Source organism: Falco punctatus, assembly GCF_963210335.1.
Source record: "Falco punctatus genome assembly, chromosome: 9".
NCBI classification, from domain to species: domain Eukaryota; kingdom Metazoa; phylum Chordata; class Aves; order Falconiformes; family Falconidae; genus Falco; species Falco punctatus.
Window position 1 is genome coordinate 5,921,631 of NC_137589.1, and position 17,314 is coordinate 5,938,944.

General features: G+C 41.5%; 1 protein-coding gene across 1 annotated transcript in view; it reads left to right on the forward strand.

The window, feature by feature from the left end:
- FGFR2 (fibroblast growth factor receptor 2) overlaps positions 1-17,314 on the forward strand; it is an 87,546-nt gene that overhangs the window by 26,090 nt on the left and 44,142 nt on the right. The window contains exons 5-6 of the mRNA XM_080401495.1: positions 2,325-2,494; positions 9,623-9,746. Of these exons, the coding sequence (XP_080257621.1) occupies positions 2,325-2,494; positions 9,623-9,746 (294 nt within the window). The remainder of the gene's footprint in view (positions 1-2,324; positions 2,495-9,622; positions 9,747-17,314) is intronic.

Sequence of the window (17,314 nt, forward strand, 5' to 3'; positions counted from 1 at the left end):
TTTTTAAAGGGTGAGGATTGATGGAAAGGAGGGTTATACGCAGGAAAACCAGAGGATGAGCTGCACTGTAATGCAGTGGGAACCTGGCCGCAGGAACTAGCCTTGTTTGGGGCACTGTTGATGGCTGGATCTTGACCAGTTCCAATGCCCTGGTCACGGGCTGCACCCTGATGGGAGCTTCTCCAGAGCTTGGTCCATCCAGCTTGTGCTCTGCGGAGCAGCATCGCCATGGGCAAGCTGCGGAGCCTGTGGTTCGGAGGTTGTGCGTGCCAGTGACTGCATGCAAGCTTTTTATGTTCCGTAGGTGTGAGAAGGTGCGTGCGGTGGATGTGATGAGAAGTGACCATGCTGGCTGGTCACAGTGTTGCTGGGTCAGCATTGTCCATTTGGGGCCAAATTTAGGCACTCTGCTCTGTCTGAGATACCAGTGTGGCTGGTTCGGATGGTCGATTGCCTTTGCCCTGCCACAGTTTACTTTGACTTTGTGGCAATTGTGGGTAGGGCCCACCAGCGGTCACCTTACGTTGCCTTGTGGAAGATGTTTAGGGGTCCAGAGAAAATATCCTTTCAGTACATCAGTACCAACATGGAATGCCATCTTTGCCTGGGATACTTGTAATTTGGTCGTTGGATGTAGTAGTTAATTCCTTTGGTTGGCTTTGTTTAAAGTCTTCTGTTGTTTTAACGTGATCTGGTTTTAGCAAATAATGTTACAGTGATTTTTCCTTCCATCCTTAATTCACTTTAGTCTGTGTAACGATTTCTTAGTGTTGCAGTTAAATTTTCAATAGTTACCTGATTTTCTATTTTGATTACATGCACAAATTTGCTTTGCTTTTCTGCTTCATTAATTTTAACACTAATTGCCACTTCGGGCAAAAAAAAAAACCCCAACCCACTTATCGTTCTTAGCATCATTATATGACTGACTTTTAGAATGTTTTCTTTATACTGAGAGAGACGTTGTTAAAGGAGTTATTCCTGTATTTTCTATCCAGCTGTATTTTTATTTAGAGAGGGGGGTAGCAGGATTTCTGAGTTTGCACTGATTGTAAGAACTGCTATAAATATTTGCAGAACGGAAGACTTTATTTATAGTGGAGTGTTAGGCTGCTAATGAAGGAAATGAAACAGGGCAGAGAGAAATAGAGTTATTTTTCTGGACCCCTCTAGTCCTAAAAATTCCACACTAATCTGATTTGCTTCAGGAAAACTCCATTGTAAAAGAAATTAATGTTTCCTACTATTAAGCAGATCTTGAATCTTTAACTTTTTTAAACTGTTATGGTGAGACAACTGAAGCGGTGCCATGAAGATGCTGTGCGATTAGCCAAAGCGACACATGGATCCAGAGCGTGGGATAACCTTGGATACGGATCTATCTATCCAAATTTACTTGTTGGAGGGTAAAACCAGATGGGCAGTTGTATGTTTTGTTCTGCTGTGTATGCTGTACTGCTATGTGACAGACGCTTGAGAACCTGGATGAGAGAGGGGTTTTCCATGCGCTCCTCCTGCTCCTCATGTGGGCCAGGGCATGGCAAGGGGTGAGCAAGAGCCAGGAGAACCTTGCCAGGAGACAGTGCAAGTGGTGACTCGGTAAATATGGGCTGAGGGAGACGCTCTCATTTTTTGCCACGGTGTTGGATGTCACTGAGCATTTAGGCTTCGGTGGGCTTATGAGGCTGGGAAATCCCTGCGGAATGATAAATGCTATCGCTGAGTTTTGCTGATCCATATTTACTCATTTGATTTCTTCCTCTTTGGTTAAGATTTCAGAAATATATTCCATTTATAAATGTATTCTAGTGTGTTTTGCGACAGTTAACAGCACAGTTCACCCTGTCACGGTACGCTGTAAGCTTTAGCGTGCTGCCGGGTAGGTATGTTTGGTCTCCTCATAGATGAGGAAAGGTTAAGGCTGATGCTTCCAACAGGTCTTCCAACTTGGTCTGCCTGGCTGCACAGCCGAGGTCCAAGAATTCCGAGTTTGCTGCGCACTCAGAGTAACTCAACTTGAGGTCAAAGGCATCTGATCATTTGAGTCTGCTGAAAACTCAGTCCCTCTGTCTTACTTGACATACACAAAACAAAGGATATCTGTGGTTAATTATTGGAATTTTGTCATAAATTATGTACTCAAAGCTGCAGACTGAGCTGTTTGCAAAATTCTGGTCAACACTTGCAACATGTGATTTCCAGTCGTGTACTCTTTCTGAACCACACTTAAAATGAATGTGTGCGGTGCTTTGTCTGTGGAAGGGGCTGGAAAGAGAGCTCAGTTTCCGAGTACTGATATTTCTGGATGTATCTCTTCAAAACAGGGGCGCCTTATTGGACACATACGGACAAAATGGAGAAAAGGCTACATGCGGTGCCAGCGGCCAACACTGTCAAGTTTCGTTGTCCAGCGATGGGAAACCCAACACCGACGATGCGATGGCTGAAAAATGGGAAAGAGTTTAAACAAGAGCATCGTATTGGTGGATATAAGGTAAGATCTCATGATGTGATTTCGCAATTTCAGTTCTTGACTGAGGCTGTAAAAAAAAAAAAGAACAAAAACAAACCAAAAAAACCCTAACTTGCTGAAGTCAACAGAAAATCTTTTAACGGCCTTGGATGAAACACAGAAGCAAAAAAAAAAAAAAAATAAAATTGTTTTCTTCTGGGGGAAGGGTAGATGTTTACTTACTGAGCACTAATTCTATATTTTTTTTTTTTCTCAAATTCAAGCTTGTATCATAGCAGAGCAGCTAAGGATTATTTATAGAGACTTATTTGGAGAAGTAAAGACTGACTTTGCAAAGCAGAGTAAGGTTATTTTGCTCTATTCATTTTCAGCTGCGTTGTTCGAAGCGTGACCATCCGCTGGTGATTGTAGGCAGTTCAGTAAAGGAAGGTTTGGAAGTCAAAAGTTACTATTTTCTGTAGAGTTTATGACCTGTGAAACTGAAATGGGAAGCAGAATTTGAGGGAGAGTAACAGCAATTACTTACAAGGGTTTGTTTGAATTTTAAACAGCTTCAGATTAGATGTTTCATTTGAAATTGGTGGTTACTGATTAAGAGAGAGTTTTAGGGAGGCCAGCTAGCTCTGTGGGTTAGTGCGTGGACCTTTAACCTCCTGGTATCTGCCTAGGTCAGGTCAGAAGTCAGGATTCGGTCATCTTATCCTGCTCTTCACAGGGAATGGGGCTGCGTGACTTTGATGGCAAATTGCTGTTCCAGCCCTACCCGCGCCGTCCTGCCCCACACTTCTGAGTTACCTTAACGTCTTCTGCAGCCCTCACGTACGCAACACTTCAGCAGCTTTGCTCCCAAAACGAGAAGTTTCCGAGTTAGTCACCTTGTGTCACGGTTGTAAGCCCCAGCCCAGAACTTCTGCTGAGGAGCTCAGAGCAATTTGTAATGGTAATTAAGACAGAAATAAGCATTAAGCTCAAGACGAGTCCTGGGGGCTGCCTCCCCCGGTACTGCGCTGCTGCCTTACCCCAGCAATCACAGTATTTTCGGGGTGCCACGTTTTGCAATGCCCTGATGGAGCCAGGGCGTATATTGCTTCGTTGTGCTGTTGACTCAAATCCTGCTTGGTACGTTTTCCAGTGCAGAGGAGGACAGCCCATAGCCGCCTTTCCTCTCTAGCTAGATTTACTGTAGAAAGTGTCAATTTTTCCAGCATTTGTGTTAGCAGAGAGTGAAGCCCAGAAAATCTCCCTGCATGAACGCTAATTATCTAAGTAGACTTTTCCATCTATGTTTGCTTACCCCATAAATTACTCTTGCTTATGAGTGTACACCTGGCAACACCTTCTGCCTTTCATAACGCTATGGAGTGTTAACGAATTGGCTACAATTCAGCGATTTTCACCTTTTTCTCAGTGCTTTTTTAAAAACCAAAAAAAAGCACCAATTAAAGAAAAAGAAAAAACGCAACAAACTAATCCTGTCTTGGAAAATAATAGTAACCGTTTCGGTACTAGCTGGGACATTATTTGAACACTTTACATCTCATGAAGGGGAAACGTAGATATCGCTCTTGAAAACTGTGAAGGAAAGTGTGTCTTGCAAGGCAGGATGGAGATACCTGATCTCTGGTTTGGGAGGGTGACCTTTGGTGGGCTAAGTCAGCCCACGCAGAGCTCCGTGCTGCCACTGCTAGCCTGTGTTAGGGATCTGGGTGAGCTCATTTAGACTTGTGCCCATTAAGTGGCACAAATTAAATTTTTGTTCATGTGTGTTAAACGTATACGACTTCCTAGGTATGTATGTACTCTGGGAAGAAACCACAGATGCATATTTCCGAAGCCAGCTTCAGTGTGAACTGAACTATATACCTATAATTCTAAATCATAACTTCTTACATCTCTTTAAAGGAAAAAAAGGTGGGGAGACAGCTGTGGATTTTAGACTTGCTCGTTGCTCAGAAATCCATCAAACTTTAAATGATCTGGTAGCATTTACTTGTCATTGTCATTCTGCTTACCAGATCTACCTCTATTCTAGATTCTGTCGGTGTTTTGAATAACCATCTTTTTAAGATGGAAGCTTGTTTTCTGGTGAAAGGGTGTTACAGAGTGAGACCTCCAAAGCTTCTGGAGGCTGTGCCCTCTTCTTGTTAGAGAGGCAGGATGGGGTCACTGTGGTCTTATTCAAAATTATTCCGGAATAAAGAGAGAACTGTATTTTCTTGATGTCTCTACACTGACAAACTTGTAATGAAGGAATCTGCAGAAAGGATTGAGCCTTTCCATGCTGGTCTGTGTTCAGGCACATATCACAGCAACTCGTGATAATTATTGTACGCCAGCTTGTCTTCAGTCTTGCCATTGCTATACATAAAGCATTTCTGCTGGAGAGCTGCATGTTCGTAATACTTTGAGCAACTAGAATAGCTGGAACCAAACTTGGCCATACCTGCCAGTCAACAGTTGATGTAACACCATCCATCCCTTTCGGAAGAGGCAATCATCCCTTGAAGACTTTAAGAACAAAGTAAAAGAAAGTAAAATGGGAAGCTTTCCAGTCACCTTCCAGCCACCTCTCTCCTGCTGTCTTGAGCTAAGAAATCTCTTCTTTGTGTTCCCTTTATCGCAATCAGATAGTGACCTGTAGCACTTTGTCCCTCTGACTGGGGAATGCCTTGAGTCAATTTGCACTCAGGCAGGCTAGCCGAAGGGTGTACGTGCTGGCCAAGATAGCTTCCAAAGTGAAATTCTTCCGCTGTGACTAATTCTGGGTGGTGAATTTAAAAATTGAACCTTTTATGATTTTTCAAGATATACCCAAACTTCCTACAGCAAAGAGAAAGGGATCAGTTGTTGAATGTCTAAATCCTTTTTAGTCTTTTAATTTTTTTTTCTCTGCCTCTAAAGTGGTGATAGCTCTTGCTTCTGCTTTAAAGATATTTTATAATTTCTTTGAGTGAATAATCTGAATCCTTTATGAGAGACCACAGGAGCCTTTACTTTTCTGTACGCCACCCAGAAAGCAAATGTACTTCTATCAGTTGTTACTGTTTAACAGGTGTGTGTTTTCACGTGCTCATTTTGATAAGCTTCATCAGTACAGTCGTCTTGTATACATTTAAATTCAACCAGGTAAATGCAGAGTAAAGAAAGAGTTCTGATGCTATAGGAACTGTAAAAGCCTATGGCTTTTGCATGGATGTTCTGCACTTGTTCTCTCTACCTGAGCACTACCACTATATGGCTGAACTGTGCTAATTTTGTGGGGAATCATATTTTGGTTTCTAATCTTTCTTTCAAAATTGAAATTTTTAAATTGACCCTCTTTTATAATTTTTGTTTGCCAAGTGACAACTTTTCATGACGTATCTGTTCACTGCAGACATGCATTTTAAAATCAAACAGAACTGTCCACAATTTTTTTTATGATACTTCAAAAGCGACACGTTTCATAGAAACATTCCTTGCCCTTTCCTAGATTTCTGACCAATATTTCTTGGCATTTTGATTCCAGTGTAGTTTTCCCATCTCCAAGCTAAATCTTAAGGGTATAGTTGTATGCATTTGATATTGATAATTTAGTTTAAAGATTGAATTGTTTAGAGAGACTGTTTGGAGGAATTGGTTAAAAAATGGGTGGACAAGATTTGTCAAAAAAAAAGCATCTCTGTAATTTACTAGAAGCGTCCATATTTAGTCAGAAGAAAACACTTTGAGATTGTATTTATTATCTCAATCCTTTTGCAGATAAAGCACCATTTTTGGGTATGAAGCACAGATAAAACATGAATATAGGTATTGCAAAGCTATAAAAAAAAGAAAAAGAGGTCAAAAGCAGTTATTAAACTGCGGCGGCAATGTATCTGAAGGGTTAAGCTGTGATTTGGGATACTTGGAATGTGGTTGTTCCCTGAATTTCCCTATGTCAAGAAAAGGCAATGGCAAATGGGAAAGGCTGCCCTGAAGACCAGGTGACGGAGTGCGTGGAACTGTGTGGGTATGCTCCAGGATTTTTAAAGAACTCAGTATGAATTAGGGCTTCAGGGAATAAAATAGTAGTAATAACAGGGTGGTAGCTGGCAAGGGGCTAGTCAGGTTGGAGAACTGGAAAGGTCTTCTGCAACTGATGGATGTCTGGCTGTGGACACTTGTCCAGAAAGGACCTCGTGTGCCTGGTGAGGATGCTCCCACTTGCAGTGCCTTGTTGCTGCCCTCAGGTTTTTTTCCTAGTGGATTAGTTCACGTGAGCTTCCTAATATGTTCTGTCTGCCAGACTAACTCAAGTCATCTACTTAAACAGCTTAAATATGGACCCAGTTGGTATCACCCAGGGAAACTTAGTAGGGAATATTTGGAGAGCTGTAGCACTGGTGTCTTCAGTTAGAAGGACCCTAGTGAGCAACCAGGAGGCGGCTAATGGCTTTAACCTGCATTACCAAAGACTCCATCTGTTTGCAACTTGAGTCACAAGGGTGTGTTTTGTTTTGTTTTTTTTTGGGGGGGGTTGGTTTGGCTTCCCCCCACAACCCCCGAAAAAAACCCCAACAAAGAAATGAGTATCACTGTAGTACATCTGTACACAGAAGGCTGGTGTAAGACCTGTGCAGTGCGGAAGCTCTGCTTTGCACCTCTTTTGAAACTAGTTTTTACATAAAGCGGTATGATTTTGGTGCTGGTTGTCAGTAACATCACCAGTTTTGCTTCCCAAAGGACAGGCTTTATGGGGCTAGGGAGTGATGGCATGTTACTGAAAAAGACCACGTTAACAAAGCCTGTGTGAGCAGGGTGTCGCCAGCTGCATGGCTGTGAGTATGTGGCAGGACCGTCACGTGTCCAAGAATGAAAAGTTGGATCTGGGAGCTTTCAGCAGGAGGAGATGCTGTCATCCCCATCAAAGGGGAGTTTTTCTGGGCTTCGCAATGCTGCGCTTGTAACCAGAAAGAGTAAGTCATCAAGCTGAATCTAGTTGAATCCAGATCCATGACATAAATCTGGTTGTGTGACAACGTGTCATAAATGCTTCGGGCCTCTACAGCAGTTATTTAGCTTAAACTGAAGAGGCTTAAGCTGGTTTATTATAAAGATATTATCTCTTCTCATTGGAGTTGCAAGAAGGGAAATAGCACAAATAGTTTTTAATATTGCTATCCAGTATATCTACTTGTGGCTCAAAGTTAGTTATGTTTTCTTATTGAATGTGAAATAATTTCTTGTGTTTTCCTATCAAATTAATGAATTACAGGTTGTTACCCATTTTTATTTTGTTTTAACTTTTGTCGAACCATGATCTGTTCTTCCTGTTTTGCAGTCAAATTGGTTAAAAACACTTGCTCTGATTCTGAGAAGTGTGATGTAACTTGCAATGGCAAAAAGATCAGGTCACTTTGACCAAGTCTCCCTCAAAATAGCTCATAAGTAAAATATGCAAAAGATGTAGCTGTTGTGTTTGTTATTTACCAATAGTTTATGACAGTAATTCTTCCTGACCCAAACAGTGGCTTTCAAGGTTGCTTAGCAGAATAACGAGACAATACAATAACACTGATAAACTCTTTCTAGCTTTATAAACTTATTTCTTAGCCCTTTGTAGTGTGGGGGGAAAAAAATCAATATGTAGTTTTGTTGTATACAATCGAGAGTGGGGGCTGGGGAGAGGAGCTGTAAGTTTGGAGTGGAGATTTTGAGGTCGTGTCACACGTTTCTGTGACCTTGGGTTAGCATCCATGCCCTTCACCTGCTGCTGGAGTCTTGTCCACATTTCCTTTGTTTTTCAAAATCCACGTGGCCAGTCGTTAGCTCATGTTATTAGCCCCGAACTGGACAATACTAGTAATATCAACGAGCTAATGACTAGCTGGGGGGACTAGGAAAGCCAGGAGCCCCTTGCAGAGAGGACTCTTCTTCCAAGCTTTGAACCGAAGGCGTTTTTACCCACGGCAAGTGTGAGGGCTAAGCTCTGGGCACCGGGGACGTGGCCCCGCACAGTCTTTTCCTGCTGGATAAGGACCTGCACAACAGCCAGACATGAAGCAGGATTTCAGACCTATAGTTGTAATGATGTTTTAAGAACGTATAGTTCCTGGAAGTGTCACTGAATGGTCCATAAATTTTTCTGGTGTACTGCACTGAATTACTACTTTCCATTTGGCTGATTAAAATGACTGTACCAGATTGTATTTTATTCCATTTGCTAAAATACGTACTTCACAATTGAAAAGTTGTACATTACAGCTCCATAATGTTAAGAGTTTTGAGTGCTTTGTCAAAAATGTGATGTTAAAACAAGGGATTAGCGGATAGCCAGCAAAAGGTCATTTTGAGAGCCAGCTTATGATGCAGGAAATATATATGTGTACCGGATGATTCTGTATCCTTTCAGTATTGGGCTGGATCCTATTTTCTGTGAGGTGAATGCCAACACTCCTTTCGAGTTCAAATGGGAACAGAATCAGCACCTTTAATACATTCTGTCTGAGAAGAATTATATGAAATAAATGTATGTCCTTATTCTCCGTTGCCATGAGGATTTTCTTCAGACACTTTTCATAAGGCAGCACCTTCATTTCTTTTTTGTGGTACCCCAGAGCCTCAAGAGGTGGTGTCGCTCTGTGTGTCTGTGGGAGGGATCCCAAACGTTGCTCTTCTGTACTTCGTTTCTCCAATACAGGGGCTCTGTAGTTGAGCTGTTAGAGAAAGACAAAGACGTAGATGTTAGGGGATCGTATCCATCCCATATTGCTGGTGGGCAGTTAATAGTATCAGATGATTGTTTGGAGACAGTTGGGAAATATCCTGAGGGTGTGAATTCGCTTTAGAGTGGATTGAGAGGTAAAGCCTGGTAAGGCAACTGCTGCTAATTGGTGACATCTTCGTAAGCCTGGTAGAACTGAGTGTGCACCGATGTCCGCAGCGCTTGGATCGGGGACGAGGTGCATTTCCAGCAGAGTGCACAAAAGCTTTCACTGCTGCAGCCGTCCTGCACCAGATCACGCACAAATAAAGTATTTCAGTATCCAGAACTGTCAAATGAGCACAGAAGAGGCTTTTAAACATGGATTACGAGTGGTTAACTCTTCAGGAAACAGTTCTTTTGGAGGGGGAGAGGGTGAAACTGTGCTGACGAAGTTCCCAGCCTGTCTGGTTTCAACCCACCAGGTCCGCAACCAGCACTGGAGTCTCATCATGGAGAGCGTGGTCCCGTCTGACAAAGGAAATTATACGTGCATCGTGGAAAACCAGTACGGATCCATCAATCACACGTACCATCTCGATGTTGTTGGTAAGTAAAACTGTCATGTGTAGGACAATGCTTTTAATTAATGACTCTGTTAAAACATTTAGAACTAAGCTGGTACATTTTGCGTTGGTTTTAAGATGATTTCACAGTATATTTCCGTCACGTTTTCACTATGTAACCAATTGCTACATAACTTTAGATACTCATCTGTGTCGCTCGCATCTGTAGGACTGATCTATACCCGTGCCTTGTCAAAGGTGTAATATCCACGTGTGCAAGTGAATTCTTGTTGCTGTGATACACCCACAGGCTTACCATGACAACCAAATAATAAATACTGATGTAATTTTAATCATTAGTATTACAATTTAATTATTACTTGTACAATTGTTACTAACATAAATTTTAATAACTGCAGTTATGAAAACTGTCAAGTGATCCTTTAGACTGCAGCTATTATAGCCGAAATGATTTTTTTTTTTTTTTTTAATGTGAAAAGCTAGATATTGACTTCGGTGAAGCTAGTGCAGATCTGGAGCTTTCGCAGCAGTGTAACCGACATCCAGCCACAGCCTGTTGTGTGGGCTCTGAGCAGCCCCTGAAACACAGGACAAAAATTCTGAAGAAGTGTTTTACCTGAGGACAAATTGTAAAAAGCTGTGTGAATTCGTAGTGGTAGCAAAGCCGTGAGATTCAGCAGGGCTATTAAGCACAAGCTTAATAATGTTAACTTAATAATACCAAAATCCTACTGACTTTAATAAGGCTTACACATATTTATGTAAGTGCTTAGCTAAATTAGGGCTTGAAACCTCAGGAGCCAGGTCTGTTCACCCCTACTCTTGCTGATTAGCCTGGGTGGGTGTGAGCAGTTTTATTGACTCTGAAGGCATTGCTGTCCAAAAGTAATCGCTTTGGCTGTTATAATAGGACCTGCTGGTAGTACCTTGGGGGATCTGAGCTGCAGTTTCTGAACTATGTCGTGAATGGCTTTTGCTCTCTCCAGGCTTGTGAGGTGATCTGAGCCTCACAAGCTTTGTGGATAAAACTTTCGATCAATCAGTATTGAAAGCAAAAGTGAATTTGATGATCGTAAGCCGTTGCTGGCTGGTGACTGACAGCCCAGCTTATCTTCTGTGGGGAATCTTGCTGTGAGTTTTGGTTTATATGACCAAAATGGTGATGAAATATTCATTTCCCTGTTTCTTAATCGGTGTTTACATGAATAAAAATGCATCCCTTGCATTGTTTTGGATGACCTTTTAAAAGTAGCGTCTTATTTTGTCTGAGACCACCTAAATCTGCGGAAACCCCCAAATCCAAAAGAAATCAAGTGCCAGCTTCTCAGGCAGCAAGAAATGAAAACATTCCCCATGAAAATGCCAGCGAGAGCTAGCCTTCATGGAGCAGAAGAGGAAAAGATAATTTAGTGACGGGGCTGCCATCAGACTGAAGCCCTACCACCAGCCCTCAAACATTTCAATCTCCAAAACCGGTCTGTGAACCACCCAACTCACCTATACTTGGTTTTAGGTAGTCAACGCTGAAAGCAGTGAGGACTTTGATATCGCCCTGGCAATATTTTTGGCGTCCTTGGTAGGGTGAGCTATGGGGATGGTTGAGGTGAACCGAGTGACTGGCAAACCATTGTTGTTTGAACACTTCTTTTAAACAAAGTTTGTGGAGGATGCAGCAGCAACAGCTGCCAGAGAGGGTGGTGAATTGTGTTCTGCGTGCCTTGGTCCTCTGCTGACCACCTTGCTGGAGGGCATTGGCTGCTCGCATGAACTTGCCAGGGACGAGGCTCAACTTAAAGCCTGGCCCAAGGAGTTTATAAGGGGATGATGAGTTGTGGGATTTTTTGAGGTTTTTTTGTTTGTTTGTTTGGGTTTTTTTTCTTCCTAATTCTTTGGGAATCGTATATTGATTCAAGTTTAGTTTTGCTTTGTAGATTGACTTAAGTTTTGCTTAAAACTTTCTTTTAGTGGGCTACATGGGAGGAAAAAGGCACTTCTGCAATATTGGGAGTTTTCCTTGCTGAAATGAAACTGGTTAAAAATTCCCCTTCCCTTTTCTGTCCCCTGCTCCTTTTCCTCGTTACCGCTGCAGTCCCGGTCTGGCATGTTTCACGTTGACCATAAATTTCTTCACCCATTTTTTCTAGAAAATGTGTTCATGGATGATGTGGTCACTTGAGCAAATATTTGTCAGAAGCCCTCTCACCTCCTCTCCCCCTGTGAGCCTTTTGAATGTCTTACATTGAGGAATATTATGCAGAAGTTTATTTTTCCTGGCAGTAAATTACAGTGACCTGCATGAATGAATGGAATGGTAATAAGGATTATGTCATTTATTTAAATGTCTATTCCTCTCCTTTAGAGAGGCAGAAAAGTAAATAATGAGATTTTTCAAAAGCAACTAGTGATTTGGGGGGCCGGGTACCCTGCTGATGGCACGCAAAGGAGCCCTGATTTTCCCTGGGCAAATATTCAGCATTTTCTGATGCTCAGGTCCTGAGAGATATGAAACCAAAAGTCCAAAAGTGACATTTGCAAGTCACAACCTGCGTTTTGGAGTTCTGCTCAATCATTTTACTTTCTTTTTGCATTTAATTTGATGAGTTCAGGGGTGCAATTGTTAGTTTACTTTGAAAACATATGTATGGGAATGCAAACCCTGAGATACCTGTGCTGGATTTAGTGTGAGTCTCTCAAGAAATACTGCATTGGGCCTTTAACCTGAAAGAGGGATTGATGCTAGAGAGGTCAACCATTTCTGTGATGCTGAAAGCTTGTAATAATTGTTGAGGTTGGGCATAAAATTGCTGAAGCAGTAAATCAAGGCTGGCCAGAAGGGGAAACTCCGACACCTTTTATAGTTAAGACAGTTACACAGAAGTTAGTTTTGTGCTTTTTTTTTTTTTTTTTTTTCTATTTTCACATGAATTTTTGGTTCCCACAGGGTTATGGAGAGTTACGGATGTTTATTTAGAGGCAGTTGTATATGTAGACTGCATCTTACAAACTTCAGGTTGTAATTTTAGGTCAAGTTCTGTGTGGAAAACTGTCAGTTGAAAGCCTCTGAAATTACTTTTCCTATATGGTTTAACTGGTTCCAGAGCTGATTAAGTGTAAGTAATAGCAAATGGTATTAAACATGGTAACGTATTACACTAACATGAGCATCTGACTATATGGTGTAATGTAGAGAACCCTCTGATTATGTCACAGATTTGGGAGGTATCCCAGCAAAAATTGTGCCAAATAATGACACAATGCTAGTTAGGAATATCCAGTATTACTTGATGCCAATAACCTTCCAAACCTTGAACTCTTTTTGACAATTAAAAGCCTGGAGCCAGCAGGGCTGAGTAGTTTTCAGTCAGAATGTAGGTGTGAAGTATTCTCGTTTTTACCTTGTAATTACTTGCAAGAACCCTCTTAAAATAGTCAGCTCAGCTCAGATGGTCTCGTTCAAGTTTACAAACCTGGCAAAACTGTTGCACTGAATTTTTTACAATGGGAGTAGAAAATACTGAAGAAAAAAGCAGCAAGTCCTTGGCAGCCTCTCCGTATTGCACAGGATACTCGTGCACATTGACAGTGCTAGCGGGGAATTGTCTATTCGAGTTGGCCAGGATACTCTGTGTTGGACAAAGTTGTTCTTTAAATGTTAGGGATACCCCAATCAACTGCCTTTTCCTCTCTCCTCCTCCTCCATTTCAAAACAGGGACTTGAGCAGGCAACGCGCAGTGCTGTGCTGGGGGATATAAATGTGTGAGGTTGCAGCAGCGGCAAATGGTGGTGCTACAAAACCCCATTAGGATCCTGTGAAAGGGAGACGAGTCGATTTTAGCTTTTTATTGGAGGACTACCCAGAGGCTTCAATTAATATTAGATACTTATTGTCTAAGGCAACGTGCCAGCACACAGTAATTGCTTACAACCAAAATGCGGAGAGGCCGGGAGAGGAAAATGTCACTGTCCGTTTTATAGATGAAAAACCGATCTGTGGAGCGATGAAATTTCTTGCCCTGGGTCACACAGGAAGCTTGTGGCAGAGCCAAAAAGTAAAGCTGGTACTTGAATCCTAATCCAGTACCTTAATTAAAAGAATGTTCTTTGCCTTGTACAGTTTAGCCCATCAGCTGGTTGGTTTTTTGGTTTTTTTTAATATATGCAGCTGAAGTGCCTTTCTATTCTTTTGTATTGAACAGTAGGTAGAAACTTGCATTTTTATGGCAAGCTTACTAATAGACTAGCTCCGTTCTCATTAAACATATATAAAGTCATGCAGTCTTAAGGGAGAATGAACGAAAACGATGTGGTTTTCACTTATGAGTTGTATTGTAGTGAATCCGGGTTGTAGGAAGCAACGTGGGAATGCAGCCACTGAGACTTGTATATAATTAGCTCACTCTTGGATTGCAATTATCGCTAGAGTACAATTTCAGCAGCAGTGGCAGTTCTGTTTAAGCATGGAAGTAACTAATTGAATTTATATTTTAATGGCAAAAAAAAAAGGTTAGTGTTTGAACAGTCCTAGTGCAGGTAGCCATTTCTGTCCTATTTAATGTCATCATCCAGGGAAACAAAAGATGGTTTGGTTTCAGATGAAGTTTGGCACATTATCTCATTTACTGGGTTTTATAAGCAGCTGCTATAACACGATGCATCTTCCAAGAATGTATGAGAAGACCCTGCTGTTTATTATAAAAATGAACATAACTTGTCACAAATGTATTTTTTAGAAAAAAACAGCCAGTTTAGCTGTACTTTGACCAGTTTCTAATTTGCCTAATAGCCATGCCTTTGGTCCTCACTACTGAGGAGTGAACTCCAGAGCTGAAAGAGTACCACGCAGTTGTGCCTTAACAGTAATTCATATTTTCATATGAGAACAGTGCGAGAATAACTTATCGTCCAGGAAGCATTTAAAATGACTCTCAGTTTAAAGCCTGTGCCCCAGAAATCTCATGTATGAGTGGTTTTACTGACAGGTGTGCAGAAAAACGCTTTTATTCTGAACCCTTGGGGGTTTTAGAAAGCTTTAGGATGAATTTTACTCTTGCTTTTTCCAGCACATTATTAAACAAAAAACTGATTAAAATGGAATCAGTGTTTTGCTATTGGTACATCTTAGTTTTGAAACAAAGGCAACATTTTTTTCTTCTGCCTAGTCAGTTTTATTTTTGGACTTTCATGTGCTCTCACAGTATCTAACTGTGAACATGGCATGGATGAGTATTTTTTTTTTTTTAAGTCGTGTTTCCATGTTGTCATTCCCAAATTCATAAACACATATGCGTTGTAGTTTTGCTTTTTGGCGAGGCTTGTTTTGTTGAAATAAAGTTCAGAATTTGTTTGACTTAACTATACTACGTTCCTTAATTTCCAAAGAATTGGTTTTAGGATTCAGGTTACATACGAAAAAGGAACTGACACCAACTAAATACATGCCTTAGACGTTGTACCACTGGTGTCTGGCAGGAGTTAAGTGTGTAGGTATTACAACCAAGCCTAAACTTGCATTGCTGGCAGATGTGCCTGTAGTTGTTGACTGGCTCTTTACATGGACAAGCTTTGGCTTGACATCTTCACCCAAGTGCTTGCGGCATGGGACATGATGAGACAGGGGCTGAAAGCATGAAGGAATCCACACTGATGCTTGCCCTCAGGTATTTGGTTAGGCCGAGAGGGAAGAAGATTTTATTTAATGGGCTGATAAGCCTGAGTGCGGACTTTACACCTGGCAGTAGGCTTTTGGCAAGGTGTGTGCGTCTGAGAAGAAATTACGCAAATTGTTTAGTGCTGGAGGCTGTGCGGTTCGCTCCTGAAAACAAAGACCACAGTGTGATGGTTCAGCTAAGGGAAAATGAAAGCTTATGTTCTCCCCCCCCCCGCCTTTCTTAATAAGGTAAAAATATTCCAACCCTCTAGTTTTATAGTGTTAAAGCTTCTGATTTCATTGGAGTAGTCTGGCTAAATTACGTTTTATGGACAAATACTAGTGTCATTACTTCATCTGCTGGGTGAACAGTGAATTTGTCATGTTTGGAATGCTTCCTGCAGAGTCTGCTGGGGGAGGACTGGTCTCCCTGTCCCACTTTCTGTCTTATTACAGCCCCAAGGCAGGTATTTCTCTTTCTTTTGATGAATGATGAACAGGATATTGTTTCAGCTCTGTTATTATCATTTTTAATCATGCCTTCTAATTTGAGTAGTATCCTACTTGTGGAAATGCAAGTAGGAATTTGCGGGAGTTGTCTGAAGATGCTAACAAGACTGTTGCCTTGTTAAATGTGCGATTGGCATGTGTCAAAAGCCATGTCTGTGCCTAGTAAGAGGGGCCTTCTGACCTGATTGAGTCTATTCTAACAGCGTTGTTACTGAAAAAATGGCAGCGTAATTGGTAGTAAATTGGTAGTTATGTCCTCTTAAAAAAAAAAAAAAAGCTTTTCTTTTTTTTTCTTCTCATAAATATAGAAAAGTCATAAATGAACTGTGACACAGACTGGATGCACGGGTCAGATTAAAGGCAAACACAAGGTTATTAATCATGTCTGCCTTATTAATGAGGGGTTTGCACCTACGTTTCATCACGTTGTCCCTGAGCGTGGGAGGAAATGCAGAGGTGGGACAACCCTGTGGCTGCAACGGGATAGCTGCTCGTTGCAGGAGAGATGGATCCTAACTGAGACCACCACACTGGTGGTTTTGGGGATGAAACTAAGGTTAAAAGAGATGTAGCGGAGGTGGAAGTGGATGGAGGTGGCACTTAGCATAGGCATCAGGGGTTGTGCGTAACTGCAGTGAGCTGAGGTTGGCAGGAGACAGGACTGGGAAGATGCAAGAGTGAAAGGGTGTGGGGAGTCTTTCCAGAGGATTGCAATGCAGGGGAGAAAAAAACCCTTGAGGGATGGCATCAGGGTGAGATAGGTAAGAGGGTGAGTGATCTGGAAGTACTGAAGTGTGGAAAGATCAGTAAAATACGGAATTTTGTCGCTATTAAAAAAAAAAAGTTTGCACTTACAAACCTTCATGTTGGTATCCTGTCCTCTCGGTGCTCTATGAACCACTATGTGACTTGAAATCCAGAGGTGGCTGTGTTTTACAGGTTCTCAGGATTTTAAGTCATTAGGTCATCTTTGGATTACTGCTGTTCCCATGGTGTAGCTTCAGTAGCAGTTGTTCCATTTAAACATACAAAGATGCATTAAAAATCGTAGTTTGATAAGCACTTTTGAATATTGAACTGCTCTGTAAACATCAAATATTAAGATTATTTTTTTCAAGCTGTTCTTCGAAAGGTTGCCTGATTACGTTGAAATTTTTGACTGTTCATGAAAGAAAACCAACGGTACTGTCAGAACTTGAGCTGAGGGAAGAACTCAACAGGGCAGTGGCTTTGTTGGAGTAAAGTTAGTCTTTACCATTTTTGAAAATGCTTGTGAAAGTAAAAATTTGTATATGCTTTTAGGGATTCTTGGTCACTGTCGCAAATTAGTTGGTCAAAACAGTTGCTGTTAAGTAGTTCATGTATTCTGCATATACAAGTGAATATACGTGCATTGGTTAGCGTTTGCACCTGCAGCCTTGTTTCTGCTGTT